The following is a 24,396-nucleotide window of genomic DNA, read 5'->3' on the forward strand; positions in this document are numbered from 1 at the left end:
AATATAATTAATGTGTAAGATTTGGCATTGAAATGTCAGAAAAATTCAGTAACCAGCTACTGATCAGAGACTAAATCTAGCACCTATCCTAGATAATTTTTTTAATGCACTGGCATGCTGTGTCCTCTACTGCTCAGGCGTATTTTGGTGAAGGAACAAAGTTAACTGTACTTGGTAAGAAACACTTCAAACTCTTTAAATGACAATGCTTAATCAAATCAGAAGTGAAAATGAGAAATGTATCAAAATATATTATTACATTTATTCTGTCTACTATAAAAAAAAAAAAAGAGGTTGAAGACATTCTACTAAATATCCGAGTTAAAAAAAAATGCATTCCAAAGGTACCTTCTGTCCTATAATTATTAATGCATTTCACTGAATAAGTAGCTGAATATTGTGGAATGAGTGATGATATGTAGAAGAAATTGAGAGTAGAGGAGGTTTTATCTGTAGTGTAGAATCAATGTGAACAATTACAACCCTGCATACTTTGGTGATGGCACCAGACTCACAGTCCTAGGTAAGAAATATTTTACCTGCAGCAACATCGTATTGAAACTAAGAAAGTGTCTCTAATTTTTTCTGTCTTCTTATTCAGTGAATTTGTTAGGTATTTGTCTTTGGGAAACTTTGTGCAATGTTAGGATTTGAATAAATAATTAGTCAAAGTTTTCTTTCTCAGCGTAGATAAAAATGGTATATAAAACGGTAGCATTTCTGAAGCCTCTGCGTTAAAGCAAACAGCAGGGCTTCACTTCATGAAGTCTGAGTAATTATATTAGTGCACTTGTGTGCTGTGACACTGGTGCTGGTCAAGCTTACTTCGGCCATGGAACAAAGTTAACAGTTCTAGGTAAGACAAAAAAATTGAAGCTAATGTTACTAAACTGGTTGACATTTCTAAAGAATGTCATTATTTCTTTGTAAATATTAAAATATTATCAAGAGTATGTAATGCATGCCATGTGGCTCAACAAACAGAGGTGGCATACTGCATTATCTGAACCTATCTGTTGTTTGAGATCCTTATTAGACAACGTTTGAGTGTCACATGTTATAACATTCTGAAAAAGTTTGGTGTTCACAAATTTTTGAAAAAGCAGTTAAATGTGTTGGATTGATCTAGAGGAGGTTTGCTCTGTAGCGTAGAATCAGTGTGATCAGTACAACCCTGCATATTTTGGCAGTGGCACTAAACTTACAGTTCTAGGTGAGTAACTTGATTATTCTGTGTGATATGTAAGAACTTGTAAGGATATTTAAGTATGTATCTCTATGATTTTCAGGTTTAAAGGGATGTTAGTGTTAGTGGATGTTATGGAGTATATATATATAGAAAAAAAAATTACATTGTCTGTGCATGTATATTATGGCATGCTGTAAAAGGTGAATTATACTCATTGGGAAGTATTCTTTGAAAGTAATCTTTCTAAGATTAAATTGATATAGCTTAGCAATGATTATGGGGTATTCTGGTGAAAATACCTGCTAGGGCTTTAGCTTTTGGTGTCTTGAATAAATTTGTCAGAGCACATTTGTGCTGTGACACTGCTTCTCAGGCATACTTCGGTAAAGGGACAAAGTTAACTGTACTGGGTAAGAAACATTAAACTGTTATGAATTCTGTCATATAAGTTACAGTAAGTGGAAAGGTCTGCATGACAGACTTTAGCTGAGGTTTTAACTGTAGCATAGAATCAATGTGAACTCTGGCAGTCCAGCATACTTTGGCAAGGGCACTAAACTTACAGTTCTAGGTGAGTAGTTTGAGCATTCTGTGTGATATTGAAGAACTTATGAGGATATTTAGGAATGTAGATATCTTATGTTCAGGACTAAAATGCTATTCGTTGATACCACTTTGTGAAGAGATTTCAAAATAATGTTGTTTTTGTCTTATCTATCAAATGATTTAAATGGGAAATCCTCAATGGACAAAAGTAGTTTATCCAAATTAAATTGACATTGTCGAGCAGCATTTTTTAAAGTGAAAAAAGACTCTAATGCTTCAGCATTTGGAGTCTTGTGTACATTTGTTAGTGCACATGTGTGCTGTGACACTGGTGGTTATCAAGCTTACTTTGGCTACGGAACAAAGTTAACTGTGCTGGGTAAGAAACAAAACTTTCATTGATTGATATTGTTAAAAACATCTGACATACCATGAATTATGTCAAACGGAAGCAATAAACAATATGTCTTTTTGATATTACATATTTTACTTTATTTAAAAAAATAATAATAATAATTTAGTTCGATTTATTGAGACAAGTCGCAATATTTATGACCTTGGCTACAGCTGAGGTTTTAACTGTAGCATAAAGTCAATGTGAACATGGGCAGTGCTGCATACTTTGGCAGAGGCACTAAACTTACAGTTCTTGGTAAGTAAATTGCAAAATATTTAGAAATATAATCTGACAGTCAGGTCTAAATTGATGTCAATTGTTGATTTGTCTAAGGAAAGAGCCTATTATTTAAGAAAATAATTGTATTTGTGTGTTATATTCATCAAACGACTTGATGAGTAATTACTCAGTGGGCTTAAGTTATCTTTCTAAAGTGGAAGTATAGGTCTATAGTCATGAAGCATTAATGGGGCCTAAACAGATTCTAGGGCTTTAAAATTTGGCTTTGTGAGTAAATTTGTAAGTGCACATGTATACTGTGACTCTGGTGTTGATCAGGCTTACTTCGGCAAGGAACAAAGTTAACTGTACTAGGTAAGAAACCTACTCTAAATGCTATGTCATTAATGACTGAGGATGTGCATTGCTAGAATTACTGCACTGTGATTTAGTTCAAGTTAAAGTAAAATAGAGGCAATCACAGTAACAATGCTAATATTGCTATGTTATATCTTAATAGTGTTTTTTTTTTTTTCATCTTTGTCTGCATGCCTTTTGTTATTTTCTCAGTCAGTAGGCTTTGTCAGTTTGTAGTTGAAAATGTTTAAAGGATTAAAAAAATATTAGTGAATGCTATTAATCATTTCCACTAAATCACTTAAACAACACTTGTCCCAGGCAATGAAGTGTGCTCAAATATTGCCATAAAAATAGAAAGTTGCCATTGTTCTACTTGTGATAAGAGAATATTCTGTGCTACGGCAACAGTGCTGAGTTTGGTTCAGGTACCAGAATTACAGTTTTAGGTAAGAATCCACCTTTGGACATATTATTATCCTTGCTATTACTCAGATAACATATTGTATTTACTAAAACGATTATGTGTTACAAAAAACGTCTTGTAGCATTTAAGGAAAAAAATAATTTCAAATTGTTTCTCACCAAGTCAACATTCATCATTTATGGTTCAGAGCTTTGTTAAAAATCTATATTTTGAGCATCACAGGAATGCCATTGTACAGTGAAATCAGGTTAAAGTGATAGTGACTGTTTTACTGTAGCCGTTGAGCAGTGTGAACAACAGACCTGCTTACTTTGGTCAGGGGACCAAACTCACTGTTTTGGGTAAGGATACAACATTAGACTTTTTTATTTATTTTTGGGTTCAGTTTGGATAACAGTGAACTGCTCTGCATTGTCAAAAGAGCCAACGCTGATAGCTGAATATATAAACTGTATATAATGTAAAACGCTCAGCTCTGAAAGTTCTTCTAGGTCTGAATGCTGCACCTGTTCTTTGGCAACATTTGCTGTTTTGCACTCACTGAATAATTAATATCAAAATAATGTTACTGTTGATATGTATACTCTATCAAGTAAGATTGTTGCCTTAAGCTACATATACTATAATTGAAAGTTTGCAAGGACAGATAAATTAGGTTCTTAAGGTTGTATGTGGTTTTCCTGTTGAACAAGCAGTTGAGCACCTAAACTGTAGAATGCAACTGAATATGATTGCTATTTGAAACAAGTAACCACAAAAAGGATATTAATTAAATAATTGAAAAGTCTTTAATATTAAACCCTATTCATGAGGTGCACACAGAGACAACATAAAAATAGTATAACTATGTAAACAGTAAGATGGCAACAAAATGCAATACATGTGGAGTAGATATTTACAGTAGATAAAAAATATTAGCTTGCGTGTGGTTAGTTTTTTACTTGTTTTGGTTCAGTGTGCTCTGGCACATATCCTGCCTATTTCGGAGAGGGGACCAAGCTAACTGTTCTTGGTAAGAATGTTGAATTGTGACTTTTATATTAGCTTTACTGTGCTTATGTTAAAGGATGTTTACATAGTATAGTAGATGTTGTTGTTCTTGTTGTTCTTGGAACTGTGGCTTCCTTGTATTTTTCTGCAACTGGTGCATGTACACAATTAATATAGTCAACGATTGTAGAAATAGGCTATAAGAGATTTTTATTTGTAGAAATTTGTGCTGACACAGAAAATTATATAGTGTAGACATGTATGCATAAACAGAATCAAACATTTTATTTATTTATTTAATTATTATTGTTATATATATATATATATATATATATATATATATATATATATATATATATATATATATATATTAAACATCTAGAAATTATATTAATGATGATAAAAATAATATAATGTTCATAAAACTGCAGATTTGCCATGGGAAGATGGTCTTCAATGTTGTCACACATGTTTTATAATATTATTTTACAGAGCTTGGTAAGAAAGCCACTGGACCACAAAATATAACACTCCAAGAACTCTCCAAAAAGGAGAAATGTAAGCTGCACGTCACTCTTGTGTGTGTGGTCCAGAACTTCTACCCAGATCATCTGAAAATAAAATGGAAAATTGGAGGAACAGAAGTAACTAAAGGTGTGGCAACAGACAATGAAGCCACCAAAAATGGAAATAAAATGTTCGACATGTCCAGCAGACTCAAAGTCTCTAGAGAGCAATGGAACAATGCAGAAAACACATTCACCTGCACATACACTTTCTTTGATGGAAGTGTATATATTACAGATTTTCGCACAGTTAAAGGAACTGCAGGTAGACATTCTGCATAATTTGAATAATTTTCATATCTTTGGGTCTTAATATTTTCAATCAAATACCAAAGTACCAAATAAAATAAATTGTTCTTAATAATATTCTCTTTTAATTTACAGTAAGCGGATTTAACAGAGGTAAGGATTTGCCCATTTCTTTTTGAACCTCTCAAATTGTTATATTAGGTGTGTGTGTGTGTGTGTGTGTGTGTGTGTGTGTGTGTTAGCCCTGTGATGGACTGGCCACCTGTCCAGGGTGTTCACTTTTGAGATTAGCTCCAGCACTCCCTGCAACCCTGAATAGCATAAGCAGCAGATATAGTATAATTTCTTAAGTTATCTTTCTAAAGTGGATGTATAGGCCTATAGTCATGAAGCATTAATGGGGCATAATCAGATTCTAGGGCTTTAAGATTTAGCTTCATGAGTAAATTTGTTAGTGCACATGTGTACTGTGACTCTGGTGTTGATCAGGCTTACTTTGGCAAAGGAACAAAGTTAACTGTACTAGGTAAGAAACCTGCTCTAAATGCTATTTTATCAAAGATTAAGGATTTGCATTGCTATAACATATGTTTGCCAGGATTACAGCACTGTGATTTTATTCAAGTCAAAGTGAAATAGAGCAATCACAGTAACAATGCTAATTTTGCTACGTTATATCTTTGTAGTGGTTTCTTCATGAACAAGTATAGTTACAGAATATCTTGATTTAGGCCTTACGATGCCTTTAAAAAGATATAGTGGGAAAAGCAAGACTCTTTATATGATCCAACTATAGCTGAGGTTTTAACTGTAGCATAGAATCAGTGTGACCTCTGGCTATCAAGCATACTTTGACAAAGGCACTAAGCTTACAGTTCTAGGTGAGTAATATGTGAAATTTAAGAACTTACCAAGATATCTTTATACTTCTCTCCTGATGTTCAGGTCTAAAAGGATGTTATTTGCTGACTCCATTAACAAACTATAGAAAATGAATGAATGAACTGGGATTAACTGTTTATCAATTTTTCTACGTTGAATGCAAGCGAGGCTGTGTTAGAAATACACCTTTCACATAATGTGATCTCTTCCATTCCAGATGAACACATAAAATCAGCACAGATGATAAAGCTGGGATATGGTGTGTTTATTGCTAAGAGTGGACTGTACGGCCTTATCATCTTGGTATTTGTATGGAGAAAGGTAAAGCTTTAAAATTTACTGTACAATTTGTGTCTGTGTTTGGTTAATATTTGTGTTCACTAGGTCTGTGTCTGTTTTTATGGAGTGTGATCATTTGACATTTTGGAAATAAATTGAATTCAATTAACTTGTAGACAGAGAGTCAGACAAACAGATGGATAGACAGACAGACAGACTGACAGACAGACAGACAGATAGATAGATAGATAGATAGACAGACAGACAGACAGACTGACTGACTGACTGATTGATTTAATTATAAGATACAATGACTTTGCTCTCTGTTCCCCAGGGTTCAGCTGGCAAGTGAGGACATTGAACTTAATTGAAACTCGGATTGTAGAAGTTGCCAAGAGAACCATCATCCAGCTACACTTGGAAAGGAAATGTTCAACATGCTGTAAAATTAACGGAAATGACTTTTCTCTCTTTCACTCTGTTTCTCTTGCAATATTTCTCTGTTTGTGTGTTTTGAGGATTTACCTCTATGAAAGTGTAATAAACACTGCATAGCAGAGTAATTGTAAAATATTTGTTATAATTATGGTAAACTGTTGCAAGGATATAATTTTTTCTTTCATTTTGCTTCATTCTATTTAGTATTAATTTACATCATATTACCATACTAATCTAGTAGACTTGTTTACAGAGTTATTATATACAACATATAATTATTATATTGACTATGACCTTATATTTGTAATTTTCGGATCTCTGTTTTCTGACTTTGTTTCATGTATAAATAAAGTAAAATCCATAGTATCTAAGAAAATCCAGAAACGCATCCTCAAATCTTCTAAATAAATATGATCCACCAATCTAGACTACTATTTAGAGCAAAATGACTTCAAAATGATGTAACTGAAAGAACTGTCTTTTTCTTAGAATTAAATGTATAGTTAACTGCAACACGTTATAAATGCAAAGGGCTTAAAAGCATCACTCATGTATTTTAATCTCAACAGTCAGTGCTGGCTGACTATATTGATATTGAATGTACATATTAGATCATGCAACAATACAGTAACATTCATTAGTCAGTGGTTAGTAGTCAGATGTATCCGTTTACTCAGGTAACACTTTCAATAAGGTTCAATTTGCTAAGATTAGTAAATGCACTGGGTATCATGAACTAACAATGAGCAATATTTTTTTTACAGAATCCATTGATCTTAGTTAATGATAATTTATAAAAATACAATCGTTCAATGTTAATTAGTTTATAATGCATTAACTAATTTTAAAGCATAAAACTTATAAAAAACATATTATTAGGATATGTTGCAATTAATATTTTCAAAGATTAATAAGTGCTGCAAAAGTATTGTTCATTGATAGTTCATATTAACTGATGTTGTGAACTGATGTTAGCAAATGCAATCTTATTGTACAGTGTTACAAGTAAAAATCTGTCTGTGGTCTTGATGTTTCTTAAGGGTCCCCCTAGTGAAGACACAGAAAGTGTAGAAACTTTGTTTGCTATTTGAGCGTTGTTGTTGTTGTTGTTTTTGTTTTTTTGAAGGAAAAGAACAATGAAAACAGTGGCCCCACTTTCTGTCATCCCCTGAGGTTCTAGCTTCTCTAAGCAAAATTTTGGAGTTAAAATCATTCCGAAGTATATTGTTCTATCAGCTTGATAGAACACCTTTTCATCAACATGAAAACCTCAGAGTACTGAGATTCTGAGGTTTTTTTTTTTTTTTTTCACCTTACAATTAAGTGGATTGAGAATTCTACATTTTTATATATATATATATATATATATATATATATATATATATATATATATATATATATATATATATATATATATATATATGTGTATGTATATATATATATATATATATATATATATATATATATATATATATATATATATATATATTAGTGTATATATATATATATATATATATATATATATATATATATATATATATATATATATATAAATTAATAAAAAAATATATACATTTCTATTATACAAATAGTATTTGGAGCCACTGTATGTTTATTGGCGTTTTTGTTAGTTTTGATAATTGTTAAAAAGACACTAATTCATATTAGAGAAACAGCATTTCACTCTATCTTGCTACTCACAAGAGGCCTCTCAAGGTAACAGCTGGGAGGCCACTATGGCTTTCATGGTCTCAAACTGAAAACGGGCCCCCAAAAACAGTGTACTATTGCCCATTATTAGCTGTTAGTTGTTGAGGTTTAGGTAATGAGGTAAATCATCGTGTACTAGCTACGCAAAAGTAGAATTTGGAGAAGGGACCAAACTGACAGTTCTGGGTAAGTTTAAGTTAATTTTTTACACTACAGTTTCCATGTGGTACTTAAGTAGACATCGTTCTGGATATTCGATTATTTGATCACTGAAATGCAGTAAAATAGGTGATATGGTTCAATTTATGCAAATGAAACGCATTGTTTGCAGAAAGCTAGGTGCACACTGACCACTAGACCAGAAGCTTACTGCTTAAGTTATTTATATGTAAAAAATATATATAATTATATTTAAGAAATGTTAGTTTTGTTATTTTATTTATAATTTCTTAAATACTGTATTTTAATTCTGTAAATGAGATATTTCAATGAGGAAATTAATGAAATCTTCAGCAGAAGAAGCTAACAAAATTGCATATCAAAGGAAATATTAAAAACATGCTACAGGTCTTAACAACATGAAAAACATTCACAGCCAAATGTAAGAATCTGAAACGGATAAAACAAATCTATAAGAAAGCATACAAACCTACAAAAGTAACATGGGCTTAGCATTTTAATGTATGTAAAACCTAATGAGTTTTTGTGTGCATTTTTTAGTGTCTGGGTTCAGCATTTATTTCCAATAATAACATGAAACACAATCTAAAACAATAATTGCCAACCATGGGTACATGTGTCCCAAGGCGTTCTTAAGCAGGTTCCAGGGCAAACTTATATTTTGAAATATTTAGATTTTTGTTTGTTATAATAATATTAATAATAATAATAGGGCTGTCCAAAGATTGCATCCTATGATTTAATATCATGATTTTCATATTTAATAAATTACTTCACTCATTCATTTATTGTTTATAGGAAATAAAATGTGTAATGTAGTCTTGGGTTTGACAATTTGACACTTGAAGTGGAACATACTGTATGTGCTGTTTACTAATCTCCCTCTATATTTCTCAAACTGCTTCAGTTACTGTTTTTTTTTTTTTTTGGGGGGGGGGGGTGTTTAAAAGTGAGTCATTGTAATAATGGCCTTTGTAATATTAATGATCACGCTTAATGATATCCAGTAATATGAGTGAAAAGGAACACTATTCTGGTTTAGTGTTGATGAAGGGGTACTTGATCCATATTGATGGCACTGAGGGGGTAGATAAGACAAAAAAAGTTTGGAAAATTGGTCTAGACACTCATATTAAGTCAATTTGCTGGCACAAACAAAAACACCCACACCATATCATGGTGGGGACTTTTCATTGACCGTACATCATAGGTTATTTCAGGTTTAACCATCCTTGTTAGGAACACCTGCCACCCCGTTACACATTAACACAGTAGTTTTAATGACCCTTTCTAATAATCTTTGTTGTTCTTCTCAAGCTGCAAAAATCTCTAAGCCAAACGTCAAGGTCCTACCACCCTCTCCAAGAGAGATCTGTTCCCAAAACAAGACAAATAAAACTTCAACTTTGGTGTGTGTAGCCTCTGACTTTTATCCTGATCATGTCCATGTAACCTGGCAAGTGAATGGCAAAGACAGAAACACCAATGTGGCAACTGACATTACAGCACAACAAGACCAGAGCACATTACAGTACACTATCACCAGCAGAATGAAAGTTGATGACGCAGACTGGATGAACCCCAAAAATATCTTCACCTGCACTGTCTACTTCTACAATGGAATGCAAACCATCAATGTCCCACACAGCATAAAAGGCCAAAAAGGTTTGGAAATTGGAAAAACAATGTGATAAACAGGTTTTTAAAGTGTAATGGATATCATGTAACTTGGATACAATCTATAAGTATAAGTGTATTTTCTTTTCTTCCCTCCAGCTCATAGAGGTAAGCGTGCTTTTTTCATTGAAAATTCATGTATATTCCAAGTGAAATGATAATCATGACAGAGTGACCCCAGTTAATGTGGACACTTCAGTGAATTGCATTAGATAACAAAATATCAAACCATTATCATACATTTTTAAGAAGGAATTCAGAAAAATATGTTTTAAATTATAAACAGCGCTGTGAATTTGCTCATTTAGTGCAATTAATTAAATAATTAAAATAATAATGCTTTACATTTTTATTTTTTTATTTATTTTATTTTTTTTTATTATTATTACATTAAATTTCATGCCCACTGACTCGTACGTAAATTTCATTTTAAAAAAAATATGTAACTTCGTGTTTTTACAAGCCCTATCAGCAGGGGCGGTCCATGCGACTCATTAAACTTCACAAGCAGTACTGCCACAATAAAAGCCTATACACACAGGATGCACAGCAGAATGCAGGGATCTCGAGATGTGATTTTCTAAGTTTCAACTACTTTTAACTTACTGAAGCATCCTAAAATGCGGCGTTTATGAGGCTGAATACCAGTGAGACACTCCAAAAGTGTCCGTCTGACACGCTTGTACATAAACCGCCAATTAAAAATAATGCAAACTGAACCGAAAACACGTACTGTAAGAAAATAACAGACTGACAAACTCAATTGCAAAATGGATACAATATCTGTAGAATGTAAGCTTGTTTAATGATAAGGGAATAAAGCAAAAGATATATATTAAAGCCACTTTTTGTATTGTCTAATCAATGCTTTACTCGTCTGCCACAATAATGCATTACATTTCAATTGAATTAATTATTATTATTATATAGTCTTTATTATATTTATAATTTCTTATATTATATTAATAATTATATGAGTTTGGAGAATCAGCTATATTGAATTAACTTTTTTGGGGAGCTTTTCTCATCAAATAGTAATATTTGTGATTACTTCTATTAAATAACTGGCATGCACTGTTATTATTTCAATTATTATTATTATTTTTACTGATTGATAGATCTAGTTATAAAACAATAGAAATACTGTACACAATTATTATAAAAAGCATTCGGAAACTCTTCTGACTTTTATCCTGATCATGTCCATGTAACCTGGCAAGTGAATGGTGAAGACAGAAAAAAACAATGTAGGCAGCACCTGTGTGAAATTAAGGGGAACTGACTTCATGCATCTACTATAAATGGCAGTGGGAGCAGTTGGTTGGTTGAAAGTAATTTAAAAATGGCTAAACAATATTGAAGTTAATTTTGAGAAAAGCATATGTTCACAGATGCTATTTGTTTTGATATTGTTGTCATCTAATGTAGCGCCATACATCATGCATCAGGCGTGTTTTAAGTTTCCACAATACTTGTTGGGGTCACTGAATGCTCAATGCTTGGACTGTAAAAAAAAAAAAAAAAAAAAAGGCTATTGACATTTAATTGTTTAATGTGACAATAATTGCTTTTTTTCTGTTGGAGTGATGTGTCAGACATTTATGTTTGTGATATTAGTAAATCCGAGGTCATTGAACACGTTTGGCTTTGGCTACATCCTGTTCCTCTCCAAGAGTGTGCTGTATGCTCTGATTATGGCCGGTCTGGTGTGGAAACTCAAGGTAATCTACAAAAATTACAGCGTACACCTCACACATCAAATCTCCAATCCATCAAGTCACATTCAGTCACCCCACACTCAAGCCATTCCACTATTCCACTATAATTGACAATCAGAATATATATATATAAATATATTTACAAGTAAATCTATTGTAAATTTATCTAATGCAATGACATTAATGCAGTATAAAAGTATACAGTATATACACAGCAATAACATGCAATAATATGAGAAGTGCTGCAAAACAAAGTTTCAAATTGCTCAGAGAAGTACAACTAGGGAGGAAGGTGAGAGAGAGTGGTAAAATAATGGCGTAAGGTTTTATTTATTTATTTATTTGAAAGAAGGAAGCAATTCTCAAGTGCTCACGAAAGATATGCGTCTTTCGATGCTTCTTGGCAGTAGTTAGTGGATCAGCTGCTATATATATATATATATATATATCCAATATAATTTTTTTTTTTTTTTTTCCCTACAGTTTTCAATAGACAGAAAACAGTTATCAGAGGACTGAGATATCTTCTTCATCATCTTGGCCACTGAGAGACCAAAACAAGATGCAAGACCAGTTCAGGATGTTTATTTGCTGTATCTTATAAGATTCATGCTTATAATTATGTAACGGTGTTTGCGTTTAAGATTGTATGCCTTCAAAATCACATCTTACCGTTTTGTTCCTTTTTTAAAAGAAAATAGTAAAATTTGAGGAAATCCCCCTAAATCCTGAACACTTCCATGTTTCTTTAGCACACATATTAAGTTTCAACTCAGAAACTGACTGGTTAAGCTAAAGCTAAATGCATTAAAAGGCAACTAACCATAAGAAGCATGTTTTAGGTAAAATGCTAAATTAGTTCTAGTTCTAAAAATTTGTTTCCTGGAATTTCATATTCTACCTTTAGCTATGACTAAAATAATCTCTGTTTAATTGAGTCCTTTGCTTTACGAGAAAGAGAGCATATTTGCATCTGATCTGCACATTTGGAAAATGTGGGTGTTTTATCTCAGTTATGTAAGAATCTTCCATTTAAACAAGAAAAATATGACTTTATATGACCCGTGACCTCTAAGATTTCTAAGCCTTAACTAAGTACTGTAAATGAAAAAAAAAATGTTTCCCCAATTTCCAGAAACAAGACAAAGTAAAAAGTACTGAGAACTGCAACTAAATTTACAATTGCAAATAATAACTGAAGACTCACAAATAGAGACTTCACACCAACAAACTGAGCATCTTCTTGTTAAATCTTTTTTGTAAGAAGTTGTTGAGTGAATTTTTTAGATACACCCCCATTCTTATTTCTAATAATTAAATAAAAAATATATTGTATTCTTTTTAAAACAAAAGACTATTTGTTTTCTCCTTTTATGTAAAAAATTTAAATATTATCCAGAATAATTTAATTAGACTAGTTTTTCTACTTTAAATGGCTATAGAAGACTTTTAATGTCACAGAGCAAACTGTTGTAGGTGAAAGCAGGATGTGGTGTCATTTCTTTGTGAACAGTGAGGAGGTGTTGTGCAGGATGTGGTCAGAATGCTCTGAAGATGTTTGTGTTCAATTCTGCATCACACACACACCTGCTGCTGCTGCACTCAAGCCTCAGAGCTCACATATGTCTAGAAACAGAGCTGCTGCATGGAAACTGGTGCAGGGCTGATTCATTTGTGGAGCATGTTTGCAGGTTATTGTATCAGCAGTCTGTACCGCACACCCACACATCTGTATTGTTTTTCTGGAACATGTTTAACTCATGCAGTCCCACTGCTCAGTAATATGAAGCCTAGTACATAAAAATGCTGTTATAATTGGTAAAACCCCTTATATTCTCAATCTTTGCATAGGTTTCTTTAGAAGTTCTTATATAAAGAAATGTGCCCACTGGTCACTAAAAATGTTGTATATTAAATCATCTCTGAATGCACAATACACTTAAAATAAAAAAAAGATCTGCACAGTATGTTCATATGAAACACTGTGCAATTAATCTTGGGTAAAAATATAGGCATTACTCAGTTAATATGGCAGTTTGAGACAAGGCCTCAGATATTACATTTGAGCTTCCATATTAACTCAGAAAAGTGTTTTCAACCCTTACAGTTTTTGTACAGCATTCAGATTATTCTAGTTTACTGTGGGGACTGGCTGCACAGTACCAAACAGCTGAACCAATCTGGGTCACATGCTTGGATTCCAGAACTATCTGCAGATACCCTGGTCTGTTAGATATAAAATCCCCTTCACTTGCTGGGTCCACCATGCCTACACCCGCCGAACTGAACACCAGCTTGAGACCATCTTTTGGGGTCCAATGGTACCAGTACAGGTTTGGGTTATCAGTGCCTGTAATGGAGCAGGTGACTTTCAGTGGTGCATCTCGTAAAAGAATGAGCTCTTTTGGGTTTTGGTTTACCTGAAGGCCTGAGATGAACAAAACGAATTAGAGTGAGAATATACTATACTGTACATGAGTCGTTTGGAATTATTATTATAAAGTCAGGTTTGATCCAATTTGTAGCTTACATATAGTGGCAGCCCATTGTAGTGATAAAAACAAGAGAGACAAATACAAATGCATCATGAATAGCTGAACATACCATAGCATAGACTTGAGGCTTAAATAGATACACATGATGTGCCCCTAGAGGATGGGCTAGGTGGAGCAACCTAGTGATTAAAGATCTACAGTAGGTTGGTTACTTAAAATTGTATGTTCAGACATCACAAGGGACAGACCATAAACTTCACAACTGTGTGCTTGAGCAAAGCTCTCAACTGCAGTTTGGCCCAAGGGGGCCGTCTCTGTAAAAAGTGTATTTTAAGTATTTTCAGATCAAGACACTAACAAATTTGTAGCTAGATTGTTAAAGGGATGGTTCCCCCCAAAGTGAAAATTATCTCATTTACTTCGCCCTCCTGCCATCCCAGATGTGTATGAAATGTTTTCGTCTGCAGAACACAAATTAAGATGTTTAGAAGAATATCTCAGCTCTGTAGGCCCATACGGTGCAGGTAAATGGTGACCAACACTTTGTAGCTCCACAAGACATAAATGCAGCATAAAAGTAATCCATAAGACTCCACTGGTTTAATCAATGTCTTCTGAAGCGATCCAACCAGTTTTGGGTGAGAACAGACCAAAATGTAACTCCTTTTTCACTGCACATCTTCATTGCAGTCTTAAGGCATGATCATGATTTTAAGCTCGATTACACTTACTAGTGCTTAATGCATGCACAGTGTGCTAGATGGCACTAGAAAGTGTAATTAAGCTTGAAATCATGATCGCCAAGGTGACTAATGATATTATGATTTATAGTGAAAAGGTAGTTATATTTTGGTCTGTTCTCCCCCAAAATTGATTGGATCACTTTACAAGACATTGATTAAACCACTGGAGTCATATGGATTACTTTTATGCTGCCTTTATGTGCTTTTTGGAGCTTCAAAGTTTTGACCCTGCTGTGACATTGCAGTGGAACTGCTGTATTTATATTTTGAGTTGCATGTTGCATTTAATTGTCTCTCTCTGTTATGAAATTTATATCCTGTCACTAGCCTGGTAGCAACTTTGTCCTTGTTCTTGGATATATGGGTGTTAATTCAGTGCATGTAAGAATAAGGTGAAATGGAGATAAAATAGACACTACTGAACACTGCACAAGCACAAATTCAAAGATTCTATAGAAATAAAATCCATTACAAATTCAGTATCACAATGCTACAAATTAGAGGCATTTCTTTGCTATGTATCTTGATTTGGCAGAAATGCTGTGATGCATTTACTGCATCCAATTAAGTCTCGTTATAAAACTCAATGTCTAAAACATTAAGATTTAACGTTAAATAATACCATTAAGGCTTTAATTTCAGTAATGTAAAATAACGAGGAAAACAGTTAGGAATTATGACGAGAGGAGGAGATCTCAGTGTACAAACATAATACATTAGCTATTCAATTGAACGAGATAATGGTGATAGACAGGGTAAAGAGCAAAGTTCATATTAATGGATGAAATGCTATTAACTGCACACTAACTTTGCAACCAGGAACTAAAGTATCCCACTCTAGCAACAAACCTTACACTGCTTCTCAAGAGAACATACAACCCTTAGTATGTTGACATCCTGTTACATTATATTTAGTCTGACAGCTAAATAACATTAATAAATAAATGTTGATGCCTAAAGAGCATGTAAGCAATACTAAATCTATGACAATAAACATATATTATAATAGGTCATTGAAGAACAATACAACTCATGAAGTAATTTGAGAGACTGGTGTTGGCCCACCTGAAGGACATCACTGGACCCTTTCTAGATCCCCTTCAATTTGCTTATCGAGCAAACAGGTTTGTGGATGATGCAGTCAACATGGGATTGCATCATATCCTGCAACATCTGGACAAACCAGGGACATATGCAAGGATCCTTTTTGTGGACTTCAGTTTGTCTTTCAACACCATCATCCCAGCTATGCTCCGGACTAAATTAAACCAACTCTCTGTTCCCACATCTATCTGTCAGTGGATTACCAGCTTTCTGATGGACAGGCAGCAGCTTGTGAGACAGGAGAAATTCACTTCCAGCACCTGTACAATCAGCACTGGTGCCCCACAGGGATATGTTCTCTCCCCACTACTCTTCTCCCTCTACACCAAAAACTGCATCGGCAAGGACCCCTCTGTCAAGCTCCTGAAGTTTGCAGACGACACCACTGTCATCGGCCTCACATATATATTGTCTACAGGTGCATCTCAATAAATTAGAATGTTGTGGAAAAGTTCATTTATTTCAGTAATTCAACTCAAATTGTGAAACTCGTGTATTAAATAAATTCAGTGCACACAGACTGAAGTAGTTTAAGTCTTTGGTTCTTTTAATTGTGATGATTTTGGCTCACATTTAACAAAAACCCACCAATTCACTATCTCAAAAAATTAGAATACATCATAAGACCAATAAAAAAAACATTTTTAGTGAATTGTTGGCCTTCTGGAAAGTATGTTCATTTACTGTATATGTACTCAATACTTGGTAGGGGCTCCTTTTGCTTTAATTACTGCCTCAATTCGGCATGGCATGGAGGTGATCAGTTTGTGGCACTGCTGAGGTGGTATGGAAGCCCAGGTTTCTTTGACAGTGGCCTTCAGCTCATCTGCATTTTTTGGTCTCTTGTTTCTCATTTTCCTCTTGACAATACCCCATAGATTCTCTATGGGGTTCAGGTCTGGTGAGTTTGCTGGCCAGTCAAGCACACCAACACCATGGTCATTTAACCAACTTTTGGTGCTTTTGGCAGTGTGGGCAGGTGCCAAATCCTGCTGGAAAATGAAATCAGCATCTTTAAAAAGCTGGTCAGCAGAAGGAAGCATGAAGAGCTCCAAAATTTCTTGGTAAATGGGTGCAGTGACTTTGGTTTTCAAAAAACACAATGGACCAACACCAGCAGATGACATTGCACCTCAAATCATCACAAACTGTGGAAACTTAACACTGGACTTCAAGCAACTTGGGCTATGAGCTTCTCCACCCTTCCTCCAGACTCTAGGACCTTGGTTTCCAAATTAAATACAAAACTTGCTCTCATCTGAAAAGAGGACTTTGGAACACTGGGCAACAGTCCAGTTCTTCTTCTCCTTAGCCCAGGTAAGACGCCTCTGACGTTGTCTGTGGTTCAGGAGTGGCTTAACAAGAGGAATACGACAACTGTAGTGTCTGTGTGTGGTGGCTCTTGATGCCTTGACCCCAGCCTCAGTCCATTCCTTGTGAAGTTCACCCAAATTCTTGAATCGATTTTGCTTGACAATCATAAGGCTGCGGTTCTCTCAGTTGGTTGTGCATCTTTTTCTTCCACACTTTTTCCTTCCACTCAACTTTCTGTTAACATGCTTGGATACAGTACTCTGTGAACAGCCAGCTTCTTTGGCAATGAATGTTTGTGGCTTACCCTCCTTGTGAAGGGTGTCAATGATTGTCTTCTGGACAACTGTCAGATCAGCAGTCTTCCCCATGATTGTGTAGCCTAGTGAACCAAACTGAGAGACCATTTTGAAGGCTCAGGAAACCTTTGCAGGTGTTTTGAGTTGATTAGCTGATTGGCATGTCACCATATTCTAATTTTTTGAGATAGTGAATTGGTGGGTTTTTGTTAAATGTGTGCCAAAATCATCACAATTAAAAGAACCAAAGACTTAAACTACTTCAGTCTGTGTGCATTGAATTTATTTAATACACGAGTTTCACAGTTTGAGTTGAATTACTGAAATAAATGAACTTTTCCACGACATTCTAATTTATTGAGATGCACCTGTATTGTGTATTCTATATATACTTTTGTTTCTTTTCAATATTTTCTTTTTTTAAATTATTTTTTAAAAGTCTTGTTGCTGTTTTGTATTGTTGTGCACTGGAAGCTCCTGTCACCAAGACAAATTCCTTGTATATGTAAGCATACTTGGCAATAAAGCTCATTCTGATTCTGATTCTGAACTGAACAGGAAAAAGGTAGGACACATTAACTGGATAGGTTGAAAATTGAAAATGGCAATTTGTTCTAAGAGAATTTACTTGATGGCACCTTACACCAGACATATAGCACCTGTCCCGTGAATAGATATACTGTCTGAAGTTTTGAATAATATAATACTAGAGTACCATACTACTTTTACTCTTTATGCCGTATCTATATACTGCAGAAATATATAGTAGTATGGTACCGAACAAAGCAAATGTTTCCATAAGGTTACAAAAGATCACACTCTCTGTTTTCTGTAAGGTGGTTGAGATGTATGAGCATCCTGTGGTCTGTGAACTGGCTCAACCCTCTTAATATGCATTAGTCTTTATTTTAGCGCCATCTGCAGGATACTTGTCATGTTTTGGTTCAAATGTGAAAACAAAGACTCCATTATGGTAAATGGCATTCAAACTTGCAAAGATATTAGGCATGACTATCATTATAAATTATATTATTGCATATTTGCCTTACATCAGTCACTGAATTATGCATATCAGGATTTATAAGACATATAAACATGTGTTGTGATTGTATATATGATTTTAGTTTATGTATATATGCATATATATATATATATATAATTTATTTGGAGTCTGGTCACTTATATAATTTTATTAATTAAAATGTGTTTCTTAAGACCCCTGTAAGAATAGTGAATTTTAAAGAAAAAAACTAAACAAAAAAAAAACACTCATCCCTACAGTATGTTTCCATTCTCATCATTAATTATGTAAGTACATGAAGTTCATGATCTCTTGTAGTGAATAAGATAAACTATTATTAAATAAAAACCTTGCACCTGTCTTAGATACATTGTTCAAAAGGGGTTTTAAAATTGGGGTCTGGGGACCCCCAGGGGGCCGCAAGGGAGTGTTAGGGCGTCAGTGAAAAATTTCTGAGAATTTAATTAGTGCCGTTTCATTCTGTTTTCTAAGACTGGAAATAGAATTAAAAATGTTTTTCTTCAGGTTTATACATCTAAGAGTTGCCTGCTCTAGTGGGTAGAAATTAAACAAGACATGTGGTCAACTTACTGTAATAAAAACAAAAGTATTTGACAGATAATATATATTGGCTTTTGTACAATGACAATATAATTATTTGTATGTTGCAAACAAAATAACATGTCTTTAGAATATCACATTATTAATTTTCACACAGAATAAATGGATCTTTACACATTAAAATATATCACTGCCTTTGTTTTTTTAGGGTTCCCTTGCAAGGGGATTATCATATTCTGGTGTCCTTGGCATGAAAAAGTTTTTTTAAAACCCCTGATTTGGTAAAAAATAAATGAAATTAGCATTCTTTTTAGGTTTTTGTACAGCAGTAGAGAAAGTCTCTGTCACTGTGCTCACTCACTGCACAGAAATACACACCACTGTCATCAGGCTGCACCTTTTCCACTGTGAAGGATCACTCTCAGCAACAGTTTTACTGGCTAAATATTTCTCCTCAGAAAATTCACCAAAGTCTGGCTTGTTGTTGGTCATAATAAATGCAATGAGTTTCATCAACTCTTGCTGTCGTTGTTGGAACCAGTACATGTAGATATAGCCTGCACCCTTAGTATGACTGCAATTCATATGTGCAGAATCTCCTTGTGGAACCCATAGTATGCTTTGCCCTTGTGTAACATCACTGGCTCCTGCAAAATAATGTAAAATAATTAAACTCATTTTAATATTAAATCAAAAAGAATGATATTGGAATTTGGTTATGACTTACCTAAAGTCTATTGCAGAATTATTAGTTTAATTAGTGCAAGTACAATCATATTGATTATCTGGAAAAACCAGCAGAAATGCAATACAAGGAAATCTTGTGCTTTAGATGGGAGGCACAGGATGTGACATCTCTATAATGCATATAATCTCTTTTTTATAACTTATTTTTTGAGAGATGAATGCTTTTGCTTTTAAATAATAGTTATAATAATAATAATAATAATAATAATGTATTTTGAGTGGAAGAACATTTTTAATAAAAAAAAGAAAGAAAAAAAGAAAAGAAATAAACTGCAATGTAGTTTTGTGCCATTTATGTGCTGCAATCAGCTTCGTTGGTGACCTCTCACATGTCCCACAATTACTGAAACTTATTTGTGTTTAATAGCTGGCAGAAAATCAAACCCATGGTCAAACTGCAGTTGGTTGGTACTCAAGATAAAACTTATGAAGACATAGGGAGGTTTTAAATTGATAGATGTGGAAACAGATATACAGGTAGGTAATCTAGGCCTAAAATAAAATTGTATTAAACACAATAGTTTCTAAAGCATAGGTTTGTGTATATATATATATATATATATATATATATAAAGTATGTAGGCTACTCAATCATATAACATTGTGCAAGAAATAAATTAAATTATGAGCGATAAAGTTTGATCCTGTGACTTGTGTTTGTCTGTGAAATATTCCAATATAATGGTCTTTCCATGATATGACACAATATTTAAAGTGCACATGGAAACAAATGCTACAACAATATATGTAGATACTACAAAAATACAGTATATTTTGGGATACCACAAATTCTACAACAGAGCGTATGCTCCCTTTATCTGTTTGTAGCTGTATTGTAGAAGTACGTTTTTGTTTGCAGTCATGCAATATCTGCCTCTCTGCCCTCTGTGATGTCACATGCAAAGCAACTGGAAATATGCAGTGTTTACTGTTAGTTAATGAAGCCGGGAAGCTTTAAACTAGATAGTTGTGGAAACAGAATTACATTTTTGTAGTGTACTTGCTTTACTTTCACGTTGCATTTGACATCAGATAACAACGTCAAATGTAAAGCAAGTGAATCACTGAAACAATATATGCACATGAGATACTGGTAACTCACCACTGTTGCACAGAAACTCAACATAATAGTAGTCATTTGTACAACTATGGTAATCATTTGTCTTGTAATAAACAAAGAAATTTATCTATCTATCTATTTATATATTTATATTTATATATTTATTGAAAAATAATGCACACCCGAGGTGGTAATGCGGTCACGATGTGGGTGTGCATTCTTTTGTCAATAATTCAACGGGCCGGCATTTTATTTAATTATTCCACTTATACCACGGTTACCACACCTTAAGACATTGTTCGGGTTTTATCTCAAGACAGTTTCCGGTTTTCATCCCTAAAATGCTCTTGTGAGTGGAACTAATTTCTTCCACCATGGATTCAGCATCTTGCTTTGATACAGTCTGAGCCTTCGTTACTAGTTAGAAAACGTCACTTTACAATTAGCAATGGAGGATAGCAAGGCTTGCGCTTCTTTACTTACTGGAGTAATAAGGTAGTGCGTTTGTGTGTGTGTGTATGTTTTTGAGTGAACGAAAGAGAGAAGCTCAGAAACTGAGAGAGATCGCTTCTGGGATTACCTTTTTGTGTTGCAGCTCTTGTCAGAAGTAACATTGCTTTATAATTGCCAAGATGTAATTTAAGCACTTCTCAGCAGCAGTGAGTGTCACCATTTTTGTATATAGGTTCCCCGATGTAAACCTTAACAACTGTTTTTAACCCCACTGAGATGCAGGTGTGCACTGACATGACGGCTCTGTTTTTTGCTCGCGAGTAAGTGTGTGCGTAATGCGTATAATGTATGTGTGTCCAAGTAAGTGAGAGCTTAAGAGAGGGAGAGGGGGAGCGCAAGGGTGTGTCCCACAGATATTTCAGATAATATAGAAACTGTTGTATTGATCAAGTTTATCTAGCTTTGATACAGTTCAAGCCTTCGTTGCTAGTTTGAAAATGTCACTTGAGAATTAGCAACGGAGAATGCGCTTCTTTTCGGCATTGGAGTAACAAGGTAATGTGTGTGTGTGTGTGTGTGTGTGTGTGTGTGTGTGTGTGTGTGCAGAGGTGGGTAGTAACGCGCTACATTTACTCCGTTACATTTACAGTACTTGAGTAACTTTTTGGAAAAAATTTACTTTGACTTCTTTACAATGGGCGGCATTCCTGTCATTACATTACTAGGTTTAATTTTAGTTAATGTGTAAATTATTGAGATATAATTGAATAGGACTTTTACGACTGTGGAAGTTCACATAGCTGCGTGCGCTGTTGCAGACTGTCACTCAAGCCGAGTCCATCACTGCTGCAGCATTAAGCTTTTCAAAGTGAAATTTGTTTTTTCGCTCCGCACAGAGAAAAAAGAATAGTTTCATCATGCAATGCCTTCATTTAACACCAAGACAAGCTGATATTTAAAGATTAAAATCTCAGCTTCAATTTAAGGCAGCACGTCAAGGTAAGTTGTGGCTCTAATGCTAACATGGGCTTTTCTGTGTAATGTGATGATCATTTTCATAGTGATGAAAAGCTCTTATGATATCAGTTTTTAAATGTACATTTTTAAATCAGTGCAGCAATATATCAGTGTGCTTCGTCTCGCATCCCGCATGTCATGAGCAGTATTTACACATTTACCCTGAGCTCTCGCGGGTGTACTGGCAACTATCGCAGCTACTTCGGGCAGATTAACTGAATAAATCCATGTAAACATCCAAGTTAAGTATACATGGCATGCCTTTTGCTCTGCTGTTCACGTGATTGACAACTGGAGCAAGAACAGACAGCATTTCTGTGCGTGCACAACGAGATGTGCGGGCGCGAGGCGATCGTATGGAGAAGAGAGTGGCTGTATCCGAAATCGTTCACTCATTCACTATTTCCTGTATAGTGAATGGCAGTGAGTGCACTACATCTCAGCAGTGAGTGAATGAAATGAGTGAGTGAATTCGGACGCTGACGTATACACCGAGCGTCGGAGCTGTGGGGCTCTCACAGAAACAACTTCACATAAAAACTTTTAAAATACTTGGGCCTTACTTATTATTCTTATTAAATAATATATTAATACAATAAATATTCATTCTGTTTGTCATTTTTAATATATATGTTAAAATAAAGAGTAAACACATTTTATCAAATGTACATTATTGTATTCATTTGTTATACTTAGGTATCTTTAAACTCCAATACAAGCTGGGTAGCTTTTCTTGGCGCATAGCCCCCTCATCTGATCATAAACAGCGCCAAAGTTATCATAACCTACATGTTATAACTGAATATTTAAATCATCCACAGAATTATCATTTCCACTGTGTGCAGTCTCCAGAGTTAAAATAACATTTTAACATTTTTCATTTTAATGGCAAAATAATGGCAAAATTCATTAATAAATATGTTATTATGTTATTTTAATCAAGTAATGATTTGTCAAAAAGTAATTTAATACATTCAGCATGAAATAAAACATTGCAGGAGTGAAGGAAGCAGTAAACTCCCAGCTCGTACGTCTTCCCCGTGGTGGATTATGGGCAGTTAACTGTCGTCGAGTGTACATCGAATGTACCCTTGAAATTAGAGTGCATTGTGGGTAAGAATGAGTGAACAAAAGTAGGGAATGAGTGGCTCACTCAGAATTCAGACACTTCTACAAAATGGCGGACACCCGACCCGAAATAGTGCAATATATAGTGGATAGGGAGCGGTTTCAGACTCAGCGAATGTTCCACGACAGGGGTTGGTGCCCTTCGCAGGCTGTGTACTCTCCATTTAGAGAGTGGCTGTACTGCTGTACAGAACTAAATATCTAAATTCTTTCAACACTGAAAACTGTAACTACACTGAAATAAGAATCCACGCAGGACTTTAAAAGCTATGAAATAGCAAATGTTGGCATTGATAAAACATGATCTTGCTTTGGTTTATATTTCAGAATTATATATAATGTCCCTGTGGGACATTTTCAAATTTTCACCATAATAATTACTAGAAAGGTTTCCAAACCTCTCTTCTTATTTGACAAATTCATCCAGGTCTGACAAAAGCCCTTAAAGGGATAGATCACCCAAAAATGAAAATTCTCTCATCATTTACTCACACTCATGCCATCACAGATGTGTATGACTTTCTTATATCTGCTGAACACAAATGAAAATTTTTAGATGAATTTCTCAGCTCTTTTGGTCCATAAAATGCAAGTGAATGGGTGTCAAATTTTAAAGCAAAAAAAAAAAAAAAA

General features: G+C 34.3%; 1 protein-coding gene across 1 annotated transcript in view; it reads left to right on the top strand.

The window, feature by feature from the left end:
- The window catches only part of LOC127411111 (uncharacterized), a 53,539-nt gene extending 39,829 nt beyond the window's left edge, over nucleotides 1-13,710 (top strand). Inside the window, exons 6-14 of the mRNA XM_051646470.1 lie at nucleotides 4,618-4,956; nucleotides 5,076-5,093; nucleotides 6,040-6,143; nucleotides 6,436-6,449; nucleotides 8,389-8,435; nucleotides 9,747-10,094; nucleotides 10,206-10,220; nucleotides 11,724-11,827; nucleotides 12,308-13,710. Of these exons, the coding sequence (XP_051502430.1) occupies nucleotides 4,618-4,956; nucleotides 5,076-5,093; nucleotides 6,040-6,143; nucleotides 6,436-6,449; nucleotides 8,389-8,435; nucleotides 9,747-10,094; nucleotides 10,206-10,220; nucleotides 11,724-11,827; nucleotides 12,308-12,343 (1,025 nt within the window). The 3' untranslated portion in view covers nucleotides 12,344-13,710. The remainder of the gene's footprint in view (nucleotides 1-4,617; nucleotides 4,957-5,075; nucleotides 5,094-6,039; nucleotides 6,144-6,435; nucleotides 6,450-8,388; nucleotides 8,436-9,746; nucleotides 10,095-10,205; nucleotides 10,221-11,723; nucleotides 11,828-12,307) is intronic.
- Nucleotides 13,711-24,396: the final 10,686 nt, after the last annotated feature.

The sequence above is a fragment of the Myxocyprinus asiaticus genome, chromosome 20, assembly GCF_019703515.2.
Source record: "Myxocyprinus asiaticus isolate MX2 ecotype Aquarium Trade chromosome 20, UBuf_Myxa_2, whole genome shotgun sequence".
Classification (NCBI taxonomy): domain Eukaryota; kingdom Metazoa; phylum Chordata; class Actinopteri; order Cypriniformes; family Catostomidae; genus Myxocyprinus; species Myxocyprinus asiaticus.